At 39.4% G+C, this 21,717-nt stretch overlaps 1 protein-coding gene across 12 annotated transcripts in view; it reads left to right on the forward strand.

The window, feature by feature from the left end:
- LOC121597982 (protein split ends-like) overlaps window positions 1–21,717 on the forward strand; it is a 69,856-nt gene that overhangs the window by 30,265 nt on the left and 17,874 nt on the right. For all 12 annotated transcript variants that reach the window (XM_041924376.1, XM_041924379.1, XM_041924380.1 and 9 more), the window contains one exon: window positions 18,482–21,630. In XM_041924376.1, coding sequence (XP_041780310.1) covers window positions 18,482–21,630 — 3,149 coding nt within the window. The remainder of the gene's footprint in view (window positions 1–18,481; window positions 21,631–21,717) is intronic.

Raw genomic sequence — 21,717 nt, forward strand, 5'->3', positions numbered from 1 at the left:
ACAAATGGTATATTTTTTATGTTGTAGAGATTGTTTTTCGAACAAATATCATCGACCGATTCGTGTTGCTATCGTTGTAGTTGTTGTTGTTCGTATTAGCGTATTAGCATAATTAAATACAGTTTGCCTTCTCCACATCATCGTCATATGTGAGACGTACCGTCGGTCACTGAACCTTACACGAACTTGTTTTATTTTTTTCTCTGTCTTCTTCCGTCGGGCTGCCCTCCATCTTTGGGAGAGTCCCCTCCCCCTACCCTCCATTCCCACTTCCGTTCGTTTTTCCTGGTCAGTCTCGTTGCACCTGAGTGTGAGTGCGTTAGTGTTGCTCTTGCTTTGTCTCGCCATCGTGCTTTTTCGAAGCTTTCTTTCCTTGTTCGTCCCGCGGTTATATGTGTTTCGCCTACTTTCTTTCAGTTTATATTTTTCGCATTAATGTGTTTTTTTTCTTCTTTCGTCTAAGCCGTTTTCTCCCTCCCGTGCGCTTTGATGCCTTTCTCCCCCATCCCACCCCTACCTTTCCTTGGAATACCGTACATTGCGTGTGAGGTGTTATAATCAAAACGATCTGGTTGGTTATGTGCGGTTGAGTGTATGTGTGTTTGCCTGCGGGTCTGTGTGGGTTTCATATTTTTCGTTGTGTTATTTTTCTAGTGGCCCCATTTTAGTACAAGGTGTGTATACCACTATCTCTTCGAAAGCAGGTCCCTAATTCATTCGTCGATCGTCAATCGCGCGCAAACAAACACACAGATAAACATGTTTGCCCGCGGATCAACCAACGCTGTAATAAGCACAAAGGGGGTTAGTGTGTTTGCGGGGATCTTTCGAGAATATAAGAGGTCCTGTGGGACCAGTGGGTCTAAGCTTCTGTATTTGTCGTTGCACTTCATGTCGAGGCTATGTTCACCAGTGACAGGTTTGATACCAGCGAGCAGTAGTGCTTATTTGTTGTATGGCTATGTTTATGTTTTTTCAACGCACTATAAATATACTAATATTTTATGAAAAATATGTGATGTAATAAGGGACTTGCCAATACACATGAGACTGTGAGGAACAAAAAGTCTGCCAATCAATATTCATTCGAACATTTTTGTAAGTTGAAGATCGCCTTTTCTCGGATCGACTAAAAAATGCATGGATAGAAAGGGCTTTTTTGACTGGTTTTATCATGCAAGTAGACGTAGAGCGAATTTGACTCGTGAGAAATTTTCAAAATTAGCTCAATGTTGCAAGCAGAACTCCTTGTCTTGTGCTATATTTCTGCTTCATCCGGAGCAGTCGAAATATCCAGTTTGCTACAGGCCAGATTGTTCTGTGTCTGGTTTTTTTACAGGCAAACTCAAAAAATTAACTTAATCTCATTTTGCCTTCTATTGTTTATGTTTATAATAACTGTCAATTTGTATATGCTAATGGGTATATTAAGTTGGAGAATTGAGCTACTTCAATTTACGCGATGTGAATTCGTTCATTCGTTCAAAAACCAGCAAGACACTTCGCTCGTCACCAATTTTGCTGTATGTCTATCTATTGCACGGTTACAGTACATCATTCATACAGTGCATTCTGATATATATTATTATCACAGATGACATTTTCACAGTTTCAATTTTTAATGTGCATCACATGTTATCAATTTGACAGACAATGTTGTTGACAGACAATAACTTGTTTTTTGTTGTTGCATTAAATCAGCTGTGTCAAACTCATTTCTTCAGAGGGCCTCTAGTACAGATTTTCAGTGATTCGCGGGCCGCAAATGTGAGAATAAAAACTATGCCTCAATATTTATATAAAATACTGTTTAAAATCATTATTGTTAAACAAATTGACTTTTTGTACTCCTCGCTTCAAATCTGGAATAGTTTCCTATTTACAAATTTGCTGTGTTATTTTTCATTGTGCACTTTTTTATTTGGAAAAATAGTTTAATGTACTTTTAAAGTCACATGCATTTTTTATCCTTATAATTAAAATACGACATTTTTCATTAGTCGCGTTCTAACACGGTAGTTCTGTTAGAAAATATCGCCCAACCACACTTTTTCACTAAGGTATCTTTTTCGCGAGGCGAATCTTTTTCAAGCCATCCAAGCTATCCATCGCTGGATGAATAACAAATATATTTGCCTGCAATTTTTTGACAGATCAAGAGAAAAATTGTAATAAAACGTGTTTAAACATAATTTTTGCTAATTTCCAAGTTCCAAGAACCCGTATTTTACAAATAATTTTGTTAAATTACGATAATTTTATCTGACAAAGATTCGTTTGTTGACACTTGAAGGGAGATGATTCGCGAATTGAGGTAATGGACTGTGTGAGCTAATCTATGAAAATAAGCTATACATCGCAGAACTTCGGCATTTCGATTATATTAATCCTTAATCTAAATACTCATGGCTTAAGCGTAATCATATCATTTTGGTTTTGATTTTTGGGGAGGTTGGAAAGTACATTAATTCGTTTTGTAGAATGTGGGGTACACATAATTCCAACTTTTACAATCATTTTTATTAACATTTATGGTGGCATGATTATGAATAAAACAGAAGTGGCTTCAATCGAACATAAAAAATGTAACATTCTAAGGTCGGAGCCGTGCAAATTCGTTCGAAAAAGAATTTCGGAGCCCAATGAATCCTTTACTCGGCACTCGGGGGCATAATTGGTCAAATTCGGGTAATTGGGGTATGGTCAAATTCGGTAGGACCGACCGGAAATGTTTTACATGAACATTTCTTTTGACTGATATAGGGGGCCTTCACGATTCTAGTTAGTTTTTTGTATGGAGTTTGACAGTTGAAGGTTGAAATCATGTAAACACTCCATACAAAACCACACAAAAAACTAGCCTGCAATTTTTAGTCTAGATTATTCAAGCCACAAAGCTAGAATTAGATTCGAGTACCTGCTCGAAAACACGGTGTTGTTTACATTTATCCCAAGTTGCATTAAAGAGATCACGTGGTGGAATCTAGAATCAAAGTGTATATAGTCCAGGTGGTCTCATAGCATTTTTTTATAACCAATTTTGAACATCACTTTTTGACAGAACGAGTGAAAACTTTTGCTCCAAAGAGCTTTCTGGAGGCTTGACGAATACTCAAAACACTCTTAAAATCTTCATTCAGAAGCAGAAGCGATAAAACTCAGCCTTCTAAATTCATACACCTTGGGATAAGCCCACCTGTATATTATACTCACTTAGATAGCTGCTCGAAAACTGCTATACAATGCAAACAGCTGACAGGCTGAAATTTCAGCCTACGAACTTCAAACGGAAAGGGCCCCATAGTTTGTTTTGCTTCCATCCATACCAAACGTTCATTGCTCTTTGTCTTATTGTTTATTTTTTATTGTTTATTCAATTCCGAATCGAACATATAAAAAATGTAAAATATAGCATACGCGACACACCGCACGACTGTTTCATGCAATTAGAAATCAGTATGCAAAATATCACGAATTACTAATTGCACATTAGTCACCGCCAAGTTGCATTTTAGTGTGAATAAACTGGCCTGACCAACGATGTCAGGTTGAATCATCATGTGTTGCCATAGTGCGTAGGATATTAGTGTTACAACAAATCAATATATGCAACTGTACCTTGTCTCGCACTCCACGCAAAATAACATAATACTACCTACGATCATGTCTGCCGGCGACGTTTCGAATGCGACATATGTTAAATATGAACGAAAAGCTATGCTATTTGTTATGCTTTAACTTACGAAAACAGTTTGCTGTGTTTCACTAGTTTCACAAGGGGTTTGAAAGTTTCACTTTGGGTCGTCGAGTGCTATGTATAACGTGGCATAAGGTAAACAGGAAAGGTGTTACATTTGGAATGAAAACAATATTACAGGTATTTCCCGATATACACCATTATTGATACACGCGATTTTGCTATACGCGATTTTTTAAATTTGACAGTTCTTCAAGCAAATTGTACAGAATTGACATCAATTGTCAAATGTAAAATAAATTCCCATTTGGTCGGATTTTAAAAACCATTTTAAAAGGTACAACAGTTGAAATCAGATCAAATAACAAATATAGTGGCTAAACCTACCACTTCAAGCAAGATTATACGAAAATGACGTATAATTTTACTAGAAACTTCCGGTCCGGATTAACAGTCTATATCGGAGAATACCTGTAATTGTATTTCTTAGAGACTGTTTTGATGAATATGAAGATCGTGTTGTCACTGGTTTAGTTGCGCGCTAAATGAGTTGCGTTAGACTGCATGTAATCCTTCAGCTATAGAACTAAATTTTGTTCACTGTCTTTTCTTTTGATTTTTTTTTACAGAAGGTTTTTTCAATCATCTATTTTTGACACACACTATGAAATGTGCCTTCAAAAGAAATATTAAATTGATTAGGCTGCTAAACAAAATCTCAAAATCTTTTCTACACCAAAGATTTTCCATCAACACATTACGTTACGTGTATAACAACCTTCGATTTTTTCAAAGTCAAAATTGGGGAAATCTACTACTGAAACTACTGACGAAAGTAATATAAATTTAGCGTATCAGATATACTTCCATCACAATAAGAATCGAAAATGAAAATATTGAAGTTTGAGTGTTCTTCAACTCAGTACATGTAAACAAACAGGTGGCGGGATATTTTAAGGGAAAGATATTTGTTGGAAACTATTTGTTTACGGTAATCATGTCAGTACCGTCATCGCGTCCATTCACCTCATTGAGTCCATCATGGTCTGTTGGTGGTCAAACAGAAATTGGAGGGAAATCTCCACGGCAAGGTTATTGCGCGGGGGTCGTTTGTTGATCGGTGCTATTGCCACTTAGGTGTACAATGTTTTTGTTTCTTGACTTGGAATGAAACGACATTCATGGGTTGGTCTCATCCGGTTGGTAGCTTTTTGATGGAATCGAATATTATCACCAAGCAAAAGTCAAGGTGGTGGATGTTTCATGAGTGTAAAATTCCTATGTTCTGTCTTGATATTGAGTGTTTTTTCGGGGTTTAGTTACATTGAATCATGTATGAAATACAGGTATCAAAATATTCGCCATTGCCTGTAAAGGCCATGTTTCAACATCAATAAGAAACGTCTTTAGGAGCTATGTATTATTTACGTTCACAAAACCATGTATAATTGTATTGGTTTTTAAATTCATATTACAGTAGTCCTTCATGACATGTTGTACCATCGATATTTTCAAACTACTTGTAAAAAAAAACAAAACAATGTTTTGTTTGGATTGACATAGCTAGAGATTTTGGCAACATTGAAACAACTTTATATTGATGAATTGAACATCAAAGTTTGTAGCAGTGCGAATAAATTATCGCAGTTTTATAAACAGATTGACAGATCAAGTTGATCTACAAACGAGGATATAAAATGCTAATTCGGTTTGATGCCTTGCTTGTGGCCCTTTAGAGAAGGTTTTGCTCGAACAGGTTTTGTACTAATGTGAAATGAGTGTTAGTTGGAAATTTATTGTGAGACTAATTGTTTTATTTTTGTATCCATGTTAAAATGCAATGATTTGTTTTATTTTCTAATTTAAAGATTAAATTTAAATGTTGTTGATAATATTCAGTTTGTGCGATTATGTGTCGTTGAGAAATATGCTGAAAAATTCTTTTGATGGATTATTGTTAGTTGGAATTGGATGTTGTTGTATTAGTTTGTCTCTTTCTTGGCCATATATTGCCGGCAGGAAGATATCGACCTACTTTCTCTTGCTGCGTTATTTTTATTTTATTTTACGATCAATTCGTTCTTTGAATTTGTAAAACTCAAATGAAGTTATAGATTATCTAGTTTAATTGCTTGTTTTATGAAATATTAAAAAAAAAAACATTCTTAATGTTTATGATTAAGATTAAAAATGAACAGGGCTGCAAAATTGAAAAGCAAAACGAGCAGCTTAACATTTACGATGCTTATTTTATGAACTTATTTTACCCATGATTGCATAAGAAAGTTATATGTTGGTACGAAATTTATTGTATTTATATTTGTTAAATTACAGTGATTTACAAATTACACCAAACATTAAAAAAAGAAAACATCTAATTAATAGTTCACTCATAAATATTATACTTTTACGTTTCTGTTGCTTTTCCTATGATTTTGACTCCTACTTCTAATACTGTTAAAACACCTTTCGTGAACCAATTTCAATGCCGATTCAGTGTGCCATTTAATAGTCATTGCTAAGTGCCATTGGGCGGGTCCGTGGTATAGTTGTCAACTTGCACGACTTATCAACATGCCCGGCGTGAGTTCAAGCCTAGAATAGCCAGTACCCCCGTAGCAAGGACAAACTATCCCGCAGCGTGGTACTGAATAATGTCTCGAAAGCGCTTATAGGCCGCCATGTCCGCGTAGGACGTTTACACCAAATAAAGGAAGAAGCTCAAATGGCATTTGTGTTTTCCTCTGCTATTTACAGAACGTTTGACATAGGTTTACATTGATTCTAATGGTGTTGAATGTAAACATGTACAAAATGCATATGGTTTGTCTCCTGTTTTAGAACTGAATATACCATTAAGCATCTAACCATTGACAATAACGAATATTCAAGAATCACGTTGTCGTCAAGCACCGTTCTCCCGAGATGACCTCTCAAACATGATATGTGTCTTGTTTCCTCAATCATGCGATTCGTCGAGGCGACCCTGATAACACACCATCGTTTGGGATGTGATAGAAGGGAATGGCATGTGTGTGCGTGGCCATAGAAGTTAACAACAGCGCGATTCCGCGCAATCAGTGAACCTAAGCAAAACGTGCAAATACACTCATAGTGTTTATCATTTCTTTGCGGCAATCGCGACATCACTAACACGTGCTCTTCCTGTTGGTGCTGATTGCTGCTACCCACGACGTAACGAATTATTCAGTTCCTGCATTATTGTTAAAGCGAGGTGTCTAGTTTCTTCGGTGTAAATATTGCGTGTCTGGTGGACACATTTGAATACGATAAGAAGGTGTGTTCGACTATTCGGCTACGGAGGCGATCGGCAAAGTGCGGCTCTTTGCTGTATCGATGGCGGTTCTTTGCCGTTCGAATATTTCAAAAAAATAAAAAATAATAAAAAATACTATTGCGTTATCTAGTTGGATTTTGACGTAGAATTCTACAATTTTTGTATCATTTTATGTATATTTTTTTTTTATTTAATCAAAAATTCCCCCCAAAAAATCAAAATTCCCCTCTGTGGGGAAATTACCCACCGGTTGAAAACCGCTGCTTTAGATAGTGAAAATAATATTTAAATCATTAACACTAACACCATTCATAGTATTGTATAATAGAAGAAACTTGGTTGTTCTATTTAATCTATACACTATTGGTACATTTAGTAGTTGTGTCAATGTTCATGTTAAATCGTATACAAACAATTGTGTATCTCAAAATCAAGTTGTTCTTCCTTTATTCTTTTATTATTGTAATAATTATTACATCTTATATTAACTTTAATGTACAAAGAACTTCAAGGTTCAATGCTAGTCATCAGCAAAACTTAATCATGAACTACCTAAACTTTTCTATAAAACATTTACTTGCCAAATTTATCGCAAAATTTACATTGCATACAAGATTGTTGCGATGATTTATTTTTTTTTTTTAATTCTTCAAAGAGTCCATCAAATTACACTTAAAGCCGGATTAATAGATTCTAATGTTCAAACTTATGGTATTTTTCGTTCATTCTTTATCAGCAGAAGGAAACTCAGATTTTAGATGTATATTTTATGAGTTTTAATTGTAAAGACTGTTTTATCAATCAATACTTTTCAACAATGAACATAGTTAGTATGTTTACTAATGTAAGCATTTTTTTCTTTTATTTATAGGTAAAGCGATATTTTTTTACTGCTATGTGTTAAGCAACTGGAAAAAGGTACATCTAAAAGTTAATTCTTCTAACCCATATCTTTTGAATGTATTAAACATACAAATTCTTTGTTACTCCACGTTGCAAGAGTGAATAGGATTTTGTCATATTGTTGGAATGGATTGTAACTGCAGTGGACGTGTGAGTTTGGATGGTTCATAAGTTACATAGATTGTTTATGAATGATGTCAGTCAAAAAGCATTTCTATGGCCAAATCATTAATGAAATCTTTTTTTATATTTTTTTCACAAGATTTCACTTACTATATTATCGGTATCGTCATACAAGCATGTTCTTAGTCACGTACAGGTTTGATGACCTTTTAATAAAATGTGCCGCCCACTTTGGTCACGAACTTCAACTATTTATCGTAGTTTTGGTGTGTCTAATGCATCAACATGATTCTATAAAACTTTAAATGTACTCCTTCTATTATTATTGCTTCCAATGGTACAATGTTCTGCTCAAGAATAAGAATTACTCAAAACTATCGTTGGTTACTGGCTACTCTTGACATTTCATCCATCTATTGTAACTGCATCAATACAGTAGAACTACATAATATGAGAGAAAAGTTGACTTGCAGTGGCGACGATCGTTTGTTTATACGGGTTTTCACGTGTATCGGTCGTGTGTAATAATACTAAAGTGTGTATGGATGAAACATCTGCTATAAAACAGTGAGCAACAATGAGAAGATCAAATGTCGTCGAGGTGTGGCATGTTCGTGTTGCACTCTGCTTGTGGAGATGCTTAAAACGTCTCAAATGTTGATCAAGTACTGACGTTTGATTGCCGTTGTACCGTGAGGTTTGCAGTTACTTACTTCATTTGAGCGTGCTGCATAAAGAAATGGTAAAGGTCACTGGTTTAGTTCAGTCTCGGTTGGGATCGAATATGGCTTCACAACTATGTTAAACCGTTCTGCAATGTATTGACCGATGAATAATTTCGAATGACTGTGGTGCACAAAACCTGCTTTAGGGAAATCATAGCTTGGAATTGAAATAGTAGCAGAGATAATTATAAATGAATAATGTGATTGGGTTCAAATCTTGTGTGGTTTGTTTTCATGTTCTTGAACTTCATACGAAGGAAGGATTATTGTGATTTTCAGTGATCAAATTATTCATAGATAGCTATTAGCGGCTCTTTAGCATCTACCAAAGTTGTGGCGTCTACTAATGATATAATGAAATGACGCACGATATAACAACATGCCCGTCATGGGTTCTAGTCCAGAATGGACCGTGCTCCGATACGTTAACAGATGTCGTTAACAGACATGGTCCGTGAAAGTATTTATTTTGAAAAAGAAAAGCTTCATACTAAACATATGGTGCAATTATTTCCCACGATCAGGATTAAATTTCCAACAACCATGTCTAGAGTAAGATTTAATAACAACCTTTAAACTAAGTTTACGAAATGTATGCCATCAACGGATGTGGGCTGCCTAGCACTGCACTAGTGGTAGGGGAAAGCGGGGCAAAATGGGCATGTTAAGCAGTTTACTGAATATTCCTTTGAATATGCCACAAAACTCAATTTTTCTTCCATTATTGTATGCCTCCACCCTTTATCTATGGATTAAATGTGCCAAATAGAATGAAAACAACTTAAAATGATGAAAACAGTGTAAAATATAGGTTGATGTTTTACGAGAAGCTATTTTGACACGCGGGGTAAAATGGGCATAGCTTCGGGCGAAATGGTCATATGTAAACAAACTGTGAAACGTTAAAACACTGGGGCAATATGGGCCTCAACAACTGTGCTTAGGTAATGGTCTATGCTTTTGCGCACGTTTCGTGGAATGTATTCTCGTCTTATCTTTTGTTTTGCTTTTCAGGAAAGCCTTTAATGTTCTTCCAAAACTATGTTATCAAAATTAAAACAGTTTTTACAAGTTTAAATCTACAAAATCGAATCTTTTGAAGCTGTGCCTGTTATCATTATTGAGGCGACAAATACAACACCTTATAAATTCTTATAAATGGTAGATTCGAATCTTATTTTCGAAGTTATATGCTATCTATCTATGTAACATGTGCCATGGAGCAATGAACTCTAATACAGGAGTTTTATACCAAAACTAGAGCTAGAATGTGCGTTACTGAGAAATCTTGAAGAATTCTGGAAATTACATCATCGTATTGATACCGAATACAATTTATTATTCTATCTTTACTCCCACCTGCTATTAGTGTTTCAATTGGATGGATATAATCTTATTAACTTCTAAAAGTAATACACTGCAGTAGACAAAAGTAGACCAAGCAGGAACGGCGTGGGTATATTGCTATTATGCGATAAACAAGTTTAGATGATCATACGTATTCAAAAAGGAGTATCTATTAACTCGAGATGTTTTTTCAATCGAATGGTATTTTATTAAGATATAGTTCGTTTTTTAAATCAATCAGGAATGAAAACATTATTTCAAGGTGATAAAATTGTCACCAGAATACGAAACTATCAATGAACATAAATGCCGGACCAAGATTGCAAATTAATGCATTGTGCGAAACACACACACTCGTTGACTGTAATGTCTTAATGTATTGAATACCCAACCTAGACATTCCTACCCGGTCCTGCGTTTATTTTTTTAATTTTATTACTCACAACCAGCAATTGTATGCTTGTTGGATATGTTATTTTAATGGTCGTTTTGAACTGCGAGCACGATTGCTTCTTCTTGGACACCCACTACCACTACCCACCCATTCTGATGTGTCCGTGTCCAGATGGTGACTGGAAAATAAGAACCGAACAGTTCATGGAGTTAACCAGGCGACTATTAAGCGGTTGTTTTGTGCTTGTTGCTGGCTCTCAGTGTGTGCATGTGCATTAATGGGTCATAAAACTGACGCCGACATGCTGCCTCGGGCCGCACTCCGTGCGATGGGAGGATCATCTGGCAGCCACGAAAGATCGTAAACCAAATGGTATGGTTATTCTATTTTTCGCCTTTTATCGTCTGTCTGTTGAGGTCGTTTAAAAATCACACATCGGCTAACCATTCAATGTTGGAACGGATGAATTGAGCACGCTGAGAATGCACATGTAGCAAGCTGCTTGAAATATTGGCGATGGGCTGAAAAGGAAGGGATAGCATGGCAGCATCATGCAAACATGACGGTCAACTGATACATTATTCATCGCATCACTATACAGAACTATAATTTAAATATATTTTTTGATGTATGGTGTAAGGTAGGGTAAGGTGACGATTTTACCTGTATAAATATTGATTGTGTGTGTGTGTGTCTGTGTATACTAAGTTACATTTATGTTACGCATTTAAACTGAAACCTGGATAGGAAGTTTTTGTCTTCTTATTTAGCGTAACAATCGGTAGCCGGTTCAGGTATGTCTAATCCACACTTGGATTTGATTATCACTGATTGATTTGGTTGGTCAACAGCAGGATCTAGTTAATCCTGCGAATGAATACACGATCCATACGAAATTTGACCCATGACGGACATGCTTTTTCGCCACGGCACCACCGGTGTTTTCTTTTATACTTTTCAATTTGTTTATTATCTGCATACTAAATTGAATTAATGATAAAAGAAAAGGTATAATTGGACGCACCCTATCGTCTAGAGTGTTTCTTTTGCGCGCACAGTTAGAATGTGTTCTGTAAGAATAGTTATATGTTTCAATTGTTAGTTTATGTTGCATAATGTAGATTTAGACTGTCGTAAAGATCATACATCATCATACATCAAGATCATAAAGATACATCTAAATCCACTCAACTCTCTCGCTGTGATTACTTATTTTAGATATTTTTGTATTCCCTAGGAATTTGCTTTGAAATAATTGTACACGTTACCTAAGAAGATTTTTGCGATTCTCTATTAGTCAATCAACGTTCGATCGCTTTCTGTTTAGCTGTGTCGAGAAATGTTTCGCATCAATTAACTGTATGTGCTCGTTATGTGAAAGAAAGACCAGAGCAATGGTGCAACGGTAATGACGATTCTCAAGGCAGCTTTGTTTTCTTTAGCAAGACGATTTTGTCTGTTTGTTTGTGAACTATGTGTGCCTGCGAATTCGCGTGCGTTGTCCAATTCTCTCAAGATGATGGCGCGTCACGGGAAGGACGCGTGATTTAACACGAGACTGAGTTTCGCGTCGTGCCTCCGCCATCTGCCTCTTTCCTCTATACATACGATTGCATTTCTGCTGCACCGTTAGGTATTGTGCCCAGCTATGTGTGGTGCATATGCACGTTCGTATGAGTGTGCGTTGGTTGTTTATAGCCGTGGCGAGGATCTTTCTTCTTCTTTCTTGCTCTCAGTGTGGTCGCAGAAACTCTGCAGCGTGGAATGTGCAATAGGAGGGTAGGTTTGTGTGCTGCAAAACAGCTTCGTGGGGCCGTGCGTCCTCGGTTTCGATAGAGTTTATGCTGCTTTTTTTAACCTCTCCTTTTTGAGGTGGCGGCTTAGAATCATGGTACTTAGCAAATGTACCTACGGGATTAGAGAAGTACTATTAGAGTTTTTTGAAAACTTGTGTGTTTTTAATGTTATAATGCTGGTGTTGCAAACCGTAACGATAGTATCGGAGGTTATGTCTATTGACTAGTGCAAAATTAATAAACATACTTCAACCGAAATTTTACATCGACAGCATCAAAAACAATTCGAAAAATGTAGTCAGGTATGGGTTACTGCATCTTTCATATGTGTGATGCCACACCGAATTCGTTTCTAGTATGTCTAGCTTGTTGTTTGATGTTGAAGATAATTTGTGTGCAGCAATTTTGAACCGATCAATGCAACACAGTGCTTATTTACTTCACTCATTCTGGGCTTGTTTTGCTGGTTCATTCTGGGACTACCATTCTCCTTTCCTTTGGCTCTCATCATAACCGTCACAACAAAACGGTACCGTCACCACTCACCGTCATAACAATATCGTCAAAGTCGTCAAAGCCTCCCTTTCTAGCGCTTTTGCCATTGCGAGGGCCCATCTCACCATCCTATTCCGCTGCAGCTTATGATGCAGCCTCGAGGCTGCTACTCATACAATGCACCTCGTTTAGCACCAGACGGTAAACTGTTTAGTGTGTGTGGAGGTCTTGAATAGACGGGCAAGTAGGTATAGCTATAGGGGTACGCGATTTGTGGCTAGTAAACACAGCGACGAGGGCCTTGGACAACTTTTCAGTGCATTGAACCTCGTGTGAATAGATGGAGGCTATGCCGAGACACTCTCCAATATGCAACACGCCTCACTGGCTATCATCGATCACAAACCTGCGCCTGGCTCCTAAATAAATGGTTGCAACATGTGTTGTATTCTTTTCGTACGACCCTCTATTGCTTACTGTGGTGTGTCACCTTAGGTTAGCAGGCTTGATGTAGGACAAATGGTAACAAAAACAGGCCACTCACACAAAAAATGTGAGAAGAAGGCGTCCAATGTAGGCGTTAGTTGAAAATAAGAAGAAAAATAGTGCAATTTGTCGTTGTTTGGGAAGTTATTATATCTTAATTTGTTAGTTATCCTACTTATGGTTAAATTTGTATGGCTATACAGTTTTTTTTTCTATAAGGCAACAAATACCATATCGTCGTTGATGTGGCTTACCTTGGCACTGAACGGAGAATGGGCTTTTTACAGTATTTGGCGACGAACATGGTGTGTACATTGCATTTGATATACAATTCTTCTTCTCAAGAATCAAGTGTAGCTCAAGCAATAGTGTTTGTGGTAGCCTTGAGCGACTAATTGAGAATCTTGTTGTTGTTGTTGTTGACAATGTTGTTTTGTTATGCTCTTGAAGGACACGGCACAAGTACTGAAGTTTAAATTATAGGTGTAAATATCTCATTGCAATCAACTTTCTGTTATATATTTCAAAACATAAATCAAGCAAAAACTTTAGTTTCATTTATGTTATAAATTTTTCTTTGAATTTTAATATAAACGTTCAAACGTTGATCATCTAAAGCTACTGAAGCATTGATTGTATGCACAGCACTAATCATGCAAACATCAGGTAATAATAGCCGTATAAAAATATCCTTTTTATTGTGTGTTTTCAAATTTTACTCTTTCTCCAGTCTATTCTGCACAAAGGAAGCAAGGAATATTTTACGATATACGACAGGAAAAAGTTGCTCAATACATGCAGCCTTTTCTGATTACTATGTAGCATGCTGGCATTACCTCAAATGTTTTTTCCATATTGAAAAAAAAAACAGGAATGCAAAAACATAATATTTACGACCCGGGAAAACCTTTTCCATGAGGTGTGTGTGTGTGTATACCAGTGTATAATTTCTCTCAAAAGCTCACTTATGCTCTCTCTCCTTGACTGTACGTTGCTATATCATGTCGCTGTGTGAGAGCTCTTTCCCTGTTATTCCTGTGGCGGAAAAGGGATGCTGCAATAGAGGAGAGTGCTAGTAGTAACATAGTATGTGTGCTATGTTTTGGATGCATTACCCTCAAAATACCCGAAATAGTGCGCGGCTCTTGCGGAGAGTTACATTAGGGGTAGAGGATTTTGTTTGTTATGCAATGTAACGAAGGATACTCTCTCATTCTTCGTGTATATAATACATTGTGGGGTATGTGAAGAATGTTTTGGGTCCATTCTATATCGCACGTTGGTGGTATGTGTGCTATTATGTACTGACTGATGATCTTATACTAATGCTTTTTCTCTTACAGGGTTGGGCATGTTGTCGTTTTGGCATCAATTCTAAATTCTTGGGTTGTTTTAGAATTTGAACAATGTGTTAATTGGCAAAAAGGCTAATAGATTTTTCTTGCTATCGATGCACATTAAAAAGCAACCGCAGCCAATAGAACATCACTCAGAACATGCAGAGCATGAGATGAATACTAACAAATAAACATTTTCATCAACTTTATATCATTGTTCAATCAATGTAGAATGCTGCATTCACGTGCTTTACTAAGCACAACTGAATTAGTATGATTTTTTAAAAAGAATATTAACCTTGTTTGCTGAATTCGTACGTGCAACGTTCTGTAAAATGGTTGTTAGCTGAATTAGAAGCATATAAGTGAAAGCAATACGCGCGGGTAGTGTCTTTGACGCACTCGGCTGATTTTGTTCTGATGCCATTGCCGATGGTCCGCCTCGTAAAACAGGATTTAATGGATGCGGGCAAAGCTCCCTTAAGGTTCTTAACGAGCATTCCCCCGGGGTGTTTCCTATGATTGCTTCCGTAATCCCTTAGCCTTTGGCAGTGCCACAGGATCAATTTGAGGACATTTGATTCGTTTTTGTACCATTTCTATGTATCATTTGTAAATGTAACTGCGCACGTACAGGAAATACGTTATTGGAGCATTTTGTTACAATTTGAACAGCTCAACAGTTCAAACAGATAACATATTTGATATAATAAAACAAGTAAGTGAGAGCTTTGAATGTTTGGTTTTGATAAAAGAGTGTTTCGCTATGGAATAAATTTGGTTGGTTATAAATTTAGTGCATAACAAGAACTCATATCATATATGAAAACTAAATCCTGGCCATTAAAGTCCTTGATTAATTAATACAATTTAAAATCTTCTTTTGTGCAGTATGCTAGGGAGTATTTTTCTATAAATTTACGTAAATACTATGAACCTGCACTCAGCCAAACGATGTGAAGCAAAGTTTACTCCCGGGGTTGTCTGACGTCATTTAATCACATTTCGTTGGATTCGTGATTCATACAGACTATTTTATTCATTTTTTATTCTTTCTAAAGCTCTTTGGAAATTGTCCACTACAACAGGCAGATGGGTCTGGGTGGGCAAAGGTGGTGGTTACAGCAGATAGGATGCTGCTCATTACTGCTGTGTAACTAGCAGGAGTGGAAGAACATCGCCCGGCTACTACTCGTCCAGGTTTTGCTGGAGAGAATGAGAGAGGATGATGAGTTCAACTGCGCAAGACTACTGACCCCGAGCTACCGAGTCGTACTTTTATCACCCATACATTGATACCAGCGCGCAGTGAGCGATATACAGACTCCAACGTGTAGGAAAAGGGCGCGTGCTCTGAGTAACAATTATCTCTTATCAGCTGTGCCCAGTGCACCGTTGCCAAAACGACAATGGTGAGGAGGAAGCTTTTTGCTCGCTCACCATACGCTATGCTAGTGTTGTGAGCATCGCCCCCAAATGTGCGACATTGAGACACACGGTTGTTACTGTATTTGGCATGCAGACATAGGCGGATTATGAGAACCCTGTTCTAAATATGTACGAAGTAGGCTTTAGTGTTCCTTTCATAGGGGGGGCCCTTCTATGAGACGAGCTATAGGGGCTATAGGGCTTTACTTTGATGGCGGAGTATAGCGCTTTCGTCGAGGGCGAAGACGGCATAGGGATTGGCTGTGACACAGTCGCGCATGCGCAGTGTTTTGTTTTTTGGTGTGATTTTGGTGCCCTCGAAAGGTTCGATAAACTGCTTTGACAAGGAAATGCTCGTTATTTGTGTACTGTTTGCGTCGTTTGGGCTGTATCCAGCAGAATCTATCGATAAAATGTATCATTTGGGGGTTTCAAATATGCGCTTACATGATAAAATTTAGGAAAAATCGGATTGGAACCATACAGCAACGCTCAGATCGATTTTTACAAATACAAATCTGGCTGTGAAGAGTTAACTTAGCCCGTACGAAATAATGCTTTGACAACAACATTAATGATAAATTTTACGTTGATGATGCATGCCAATTTCGCATTTATTGTTGATTTCTTTGATGACAAAAATCACGTTTTATTACAGAGAGATATGTGATAAGGTTTCATGCGTGTCGTATGGTTGGTACCCTATCGTAAAATTTAGGCTCAAATTCTCACACAAATTAAACCTTCAACAACAACACGAACTATTATGTCCTGTATAGCTGACCAAGTTATTGGTCTACTATCAATGATTTTATAGTTTTGTACAGTATATACACTATAACAGTGCATAATATATAGGGTTAACAATTACAACAACATTTTAACACCCATACGCAGCCTGCATGTAGTTAGAAGGCAATTAATATCCAATTGTATTATATCTGCAAATGATAGATCGTGTAATTTGTTTTAGATATTTACAAACTTCCCACAATGAAAATATCATAACTGTAATACTACACCTGCCCTTGCCGCGTGAAAATGGTTCAAGGTTCAACGCAGCTGTGCGGAATATGTTATTCAATTCAGTGTAAAGCCATTGTATGTACTTTAGACAAGTGCTTGAAATGTGGCGTACTGTATAAAAAATATTTAGAGACTATATTGCAATTTAATTGTGATATTTTTTACCTGTCATGCCTGTGTCTTTCTATCGCGCTCTGCCAACTGTTTTTCTCATCTACGATACTTTGATATATAATTTTAATTTCATTCAGGTTTATTTGTTGTATCATTTTTTACCTGTATCTTTTATCACTGTAAACTAACTTTGCAATAGAAATAGATTACAACAAAAATTGGTCATTATTTTATTTTATTGTTTTTTTGTTTTGTTATAATTTGTTTTGTTAGTTATTTTGCGACAGTATTCTCGTTTTATGAATTGTAGAATTTATATTTTTTTTCTTTTTTTCTCTCTCGTTTTCTTTTAACCAACAGATACGGCAGATTCCCAGAGTATTTGAATTGTCGCTATCCTGACATTCTACGATCAAATCCTTCACTCCGTTTCGTCAACCACGCCTTCGTTGCCGTCGTCTTAAACACCGCCGTCTTTAGCGCCCCCTTTTGCCATCGTAAAGGACATGTGTGTTTTGTGAAAAGGATCCTAATTGATATTAAACTATCAACTAATCAATGGTGAAAATCTTATACTGTGGCTGAAATTAGAACATGAAGAAAAAGATTTTCTCGAATGTTAACTGCGCTTTATGTGAATCCAGAACAAAAGTGGAACTAGTGCTATTGTTTCATTATGTGCAGCTTTCTGAAGGTTATACACTATACGCCATGTATAGATATATTTCACATAACAGTATGGAATGAATAAATAATGTTAAAAAGTGTGACCATCAATCAACCGAAGTGATCAAAATGCTGTGATCCATCATTCGGAATCCCTGACATATGTGTATATCTTTCATAATATTGGCAGGATTTTAGTTGGGTCTATTCATGCGACAGCAGTGACACAATACTACTAATGAAGTATATTATATGAAAAACGTTTCATTGTGGTACCAAAGTTAAGTTTTGGTGTTTCAAGCCTCAAGCACATTACAGTTCTCTGTAGAATACCGTGTTTCGTAGAGAATAATCAGAAAGCTAATGATTTTTGACGATCAAATCATAAGTGAATCAGATTGAACGGGGGATCGTTACGCAATTTTTCTCTATTATTTGTTATGTATCTTGCTGATAGTGTTTGTGAATGTGAAATACAATGTTTCTTTATTAATTCATTGGGACAATATCGAAGAATAATTAAATCTTTCTATTATTTTTTATACCTAACTGTTGCGAATTGCCAACAGCTTAAAACAACTCATTTGAGGGACCTTTCCAGCGTACTCATATTTTTTTCTCTTCTTCCTAAATTCTGATCTTACAGATCGACAGTCAATCATTCACGCTTAAGTGGAGGTGGAAATAGCAGTTGGTACAGCAGCGAAACCAACAACGATAAGAGTCCATCTTCGATCTCACAGGCCTCCCATCAACATCCCTCCAGTTCTATAGTTCCCTCGCAGCTGCAGGACGTTGGAATAGGAGTCAACCAAGGTCACAATAACAGTGCCGGCAGTGTAAACAACATCAACAACAATAATAACAATAGTTACGATGGATACGCTGTGAAGAAGAAATCGCAACAATCACTCCCGAAGTCTCATCGATCCGATTCTGAGTCCGACTCGCTAAACGACTTGCACGTTCACCATCATCCCCACCACCAACAACACCACAACAATTACAACAGCCACAATCACCACCACAATCCGCAGCGGCATCATCATCACGCATCGTCGCGGAACTCATCCCCCGGGCTGCCCAATTCCTCGTCCCACAGCCATTACCAGCAGCCGCCCCCTCACCAGCATTATCATCATCATCATCACCATCATCCGGTGAATAGTTTTGGTGGTGTAACGGGTGTAGCAGGAAGCGAGCGAAGCGAAAGGACGAACCATCAGAGCCAGCAGCACTTGCATCACCACCGATCGGCGTCACGTTCCCGATCGCGTTCGCCAAGCAGCAGATCGTCCTCCTGTTCCTCCTCGACGCACAGCAGTGGCGGCGGGGCACCGAACCATACCGGGGAAGCTGGCACGACGACGAACCTATCGGGACGCAGCAGTGGCAGCGGCAGCAGTAGTAGTAGTGGAACCGCAGGCGCATCGTCGGTTGAACTGCTGCCCTCGTTGCCGTCGCCCTACTGTCGCAACGATGTTGCTGCCAACTGCTCGTCCCCATCAGCAACTACCACAGTAAGCGGCGGAAGGACTCTGTTGCATTCCGCGATATCCACAGCAGTTGCAGTAGCAGCAGCGGCGGCAGCAGCAGCATCAGCAGCAGCAGCCACTAACGCAGCTGCAGCAACAGCATCGCCAGCAGTGCTCATAGATAGCAGCAGCCACAGCGGCTGTGGCGACGGCTCGGACGGCGGTAACGCTAATAATGCAGCTAACGGCACAGGCAATCAAGGTAGCAGCAGTAGCAGCAGCAACAGTTCCAGTTCCAGTAGCACCAGTTGCAGATACAATTCTACCGGTGCATCTGTTGGTGGTGGTGCAGGAGGGGGAGCAAGCACTAGCGTCACAACGACGTTGTCGGCCACTGTTGGAGCAGCAGCAGCAGCGACAGCACCTGCAGCAGCTCCAGTCAGTAGCGGCGGTGGAGGCGGAGGAAGTGCGGCTGAAACAAGCAGCACAGGAGGAGGGAAAGGGGGCGGAAGCGGAGGTGCAGTGCTTAGCAACGGCAGCACTGCTGGTAGCGGCACGAGTTTGATCAACTGCCATTCGGAAGATAACCGACCGCTGGCGATCTGCGTGCGTAACTTACCTTCCCGCTCGTCCGACACCTCACTCAAGGATGGCTTGTTCCACGAGTATAAGAAACACGGCAAAGTGACGTGGGTGAAGGTGGTCGGCCAGAACACCGATCGGTACGCGCTCGTCTGCTTCAAGAAGCCGGAAGATGTTGACAAGGCACTGGAAGTGTCCCACGATAAGCTGTTCTTCGGCTGCAAGATAGAGGTGGCCCCCTATGCCGGGTACTACGACGTGGACGACAACGAGTTCCGGCCGTACGAGGCGGAGCTAGACGAGTACCATCCAAAGTCGACGCGGACCCTGTTCGTCGGCAATCTCGAGAAGGACATTACCGGGAGTGAGTTGCGTAAACAGTTCGAGTGTTTTGGTGAAATCATTGAGATAGACATCAAGAAGCAGGGTGTGAGCGCGTACGCGTTCTGTCAATATTCGGACATAGTGAGTGTAGTGAAAGCGATACGGAAGATGGACGGTGAGCATCTTGGCAACAATCGCATCAAGCTCGGGTTCGGCAAATCGATGCCAACTAACTGCGTGTGGCTGGATGGAGTCTCCGACAGTGCGAGCGAGAACTATCTGGCGGCACAGTTTAATCATTTCGGCACGGTGTCGCAAGTGACCGTTGACCGGGAGCGCAAGCTGGCGCTGATTTACTACGAGCAAGTGCAGCAAGCTCAGGCGGCAGTGAAAGAGATGCGTGGCGTAATGTTGCGCGGTCGCAAGCTGCAAGTGGACTTTGCGTCTCGGGAGTGTCAGGAGGCGTTTTTCGATAAGTTAGATAAGCAGCAGTCCGGCGGTAGCATAGCGTCGTCATTCGGATCGCCCCGTTTCGGCGGCGTTACAGGAATCGCTGGAAGCGCTAGTAGTAATAACAATAGTATTAGTGGAAATGTTAGTAATAGTATCAGCACCGGAGTGGCAAACAGTGCTAATAGTGTCGGCAGCAGTAACAGTGGGAGCAGTAACAGCAACAGCAATAATCTGTCCCGCAACCGATCCGGGTCGTCGTTCAGTCGACCGGGCAATCCGCTCAGCGGCAGAGGAGCCGATATCGGGTCTGCTGCGGCTGCTGGCGTCGTCTGTGGCGGCGCATCGCCCCGCGTTGACCCGCTATCATTAGCCTCGCCATCGTCGTCGTCGGTGTCCGCCAGTGCAGCGGTCGGCGGTGGCGCCGGTAATGTTAGTTCACGGGGCGGTAACAGTGGGTCTATAGGAGGTGGTGGTGGCGTCGGCGGCTCCTTAGCCTCATCGCGATCGAGGAATATGCGGTACTCGAGCGAAGACTACTATTCTGAAGGTGGTGGTGATCGGAGATTTCGGAGCTACGACGAATACAGCCAAGGATCGGCCAGCTCAACACACGAGGATGAGCGTTATGATCAGCATGAGCATAACAACGGCAGCAGTAGCAATAATAATGCTGGGAGCGGAAGTGGCCATGCTGGAACGTCGTCGACAGGCGGTTACGGTCGCAGTAACAGCCTCAAAGACCGATTGTCGGGATCTCAATATCAACACCACCACCATACCCCGCCATCGTCCGACTCTCCACCTGCTACGTCTACAATGCTACCTGCAAGCAGCATCATGGGAGGTGTAGCAGGAAGTGGCAGCATGTCATCCTCGATACAATCCCGCCTGAGCGGAGATGTCGATCTATCCCCTTCCTCGAGCAGTAGTAGTATTCGGAAACGTAGTGAAAAAGGCACTGGTAAGCATTAAATAGACTACATATACAGTATAGCATATTTTCATCATTTGTAACATGCACTAATATTTGGGATGTGTTTTGCTTTCC

Source organism: Anopheles merus, chromosome 3R (assembly GCF_017562075.2).
Source record: "Anopheles merus strain MAF chromosome 3R, AmerM5.1, whole genome shotgun sequence".
Classification (NCBI taxonomy): Eukaryota; Metazoa; Arthropoda; class Insecta; order Diptera; family Culicidae; genus Anopheles; species Anopheles merus.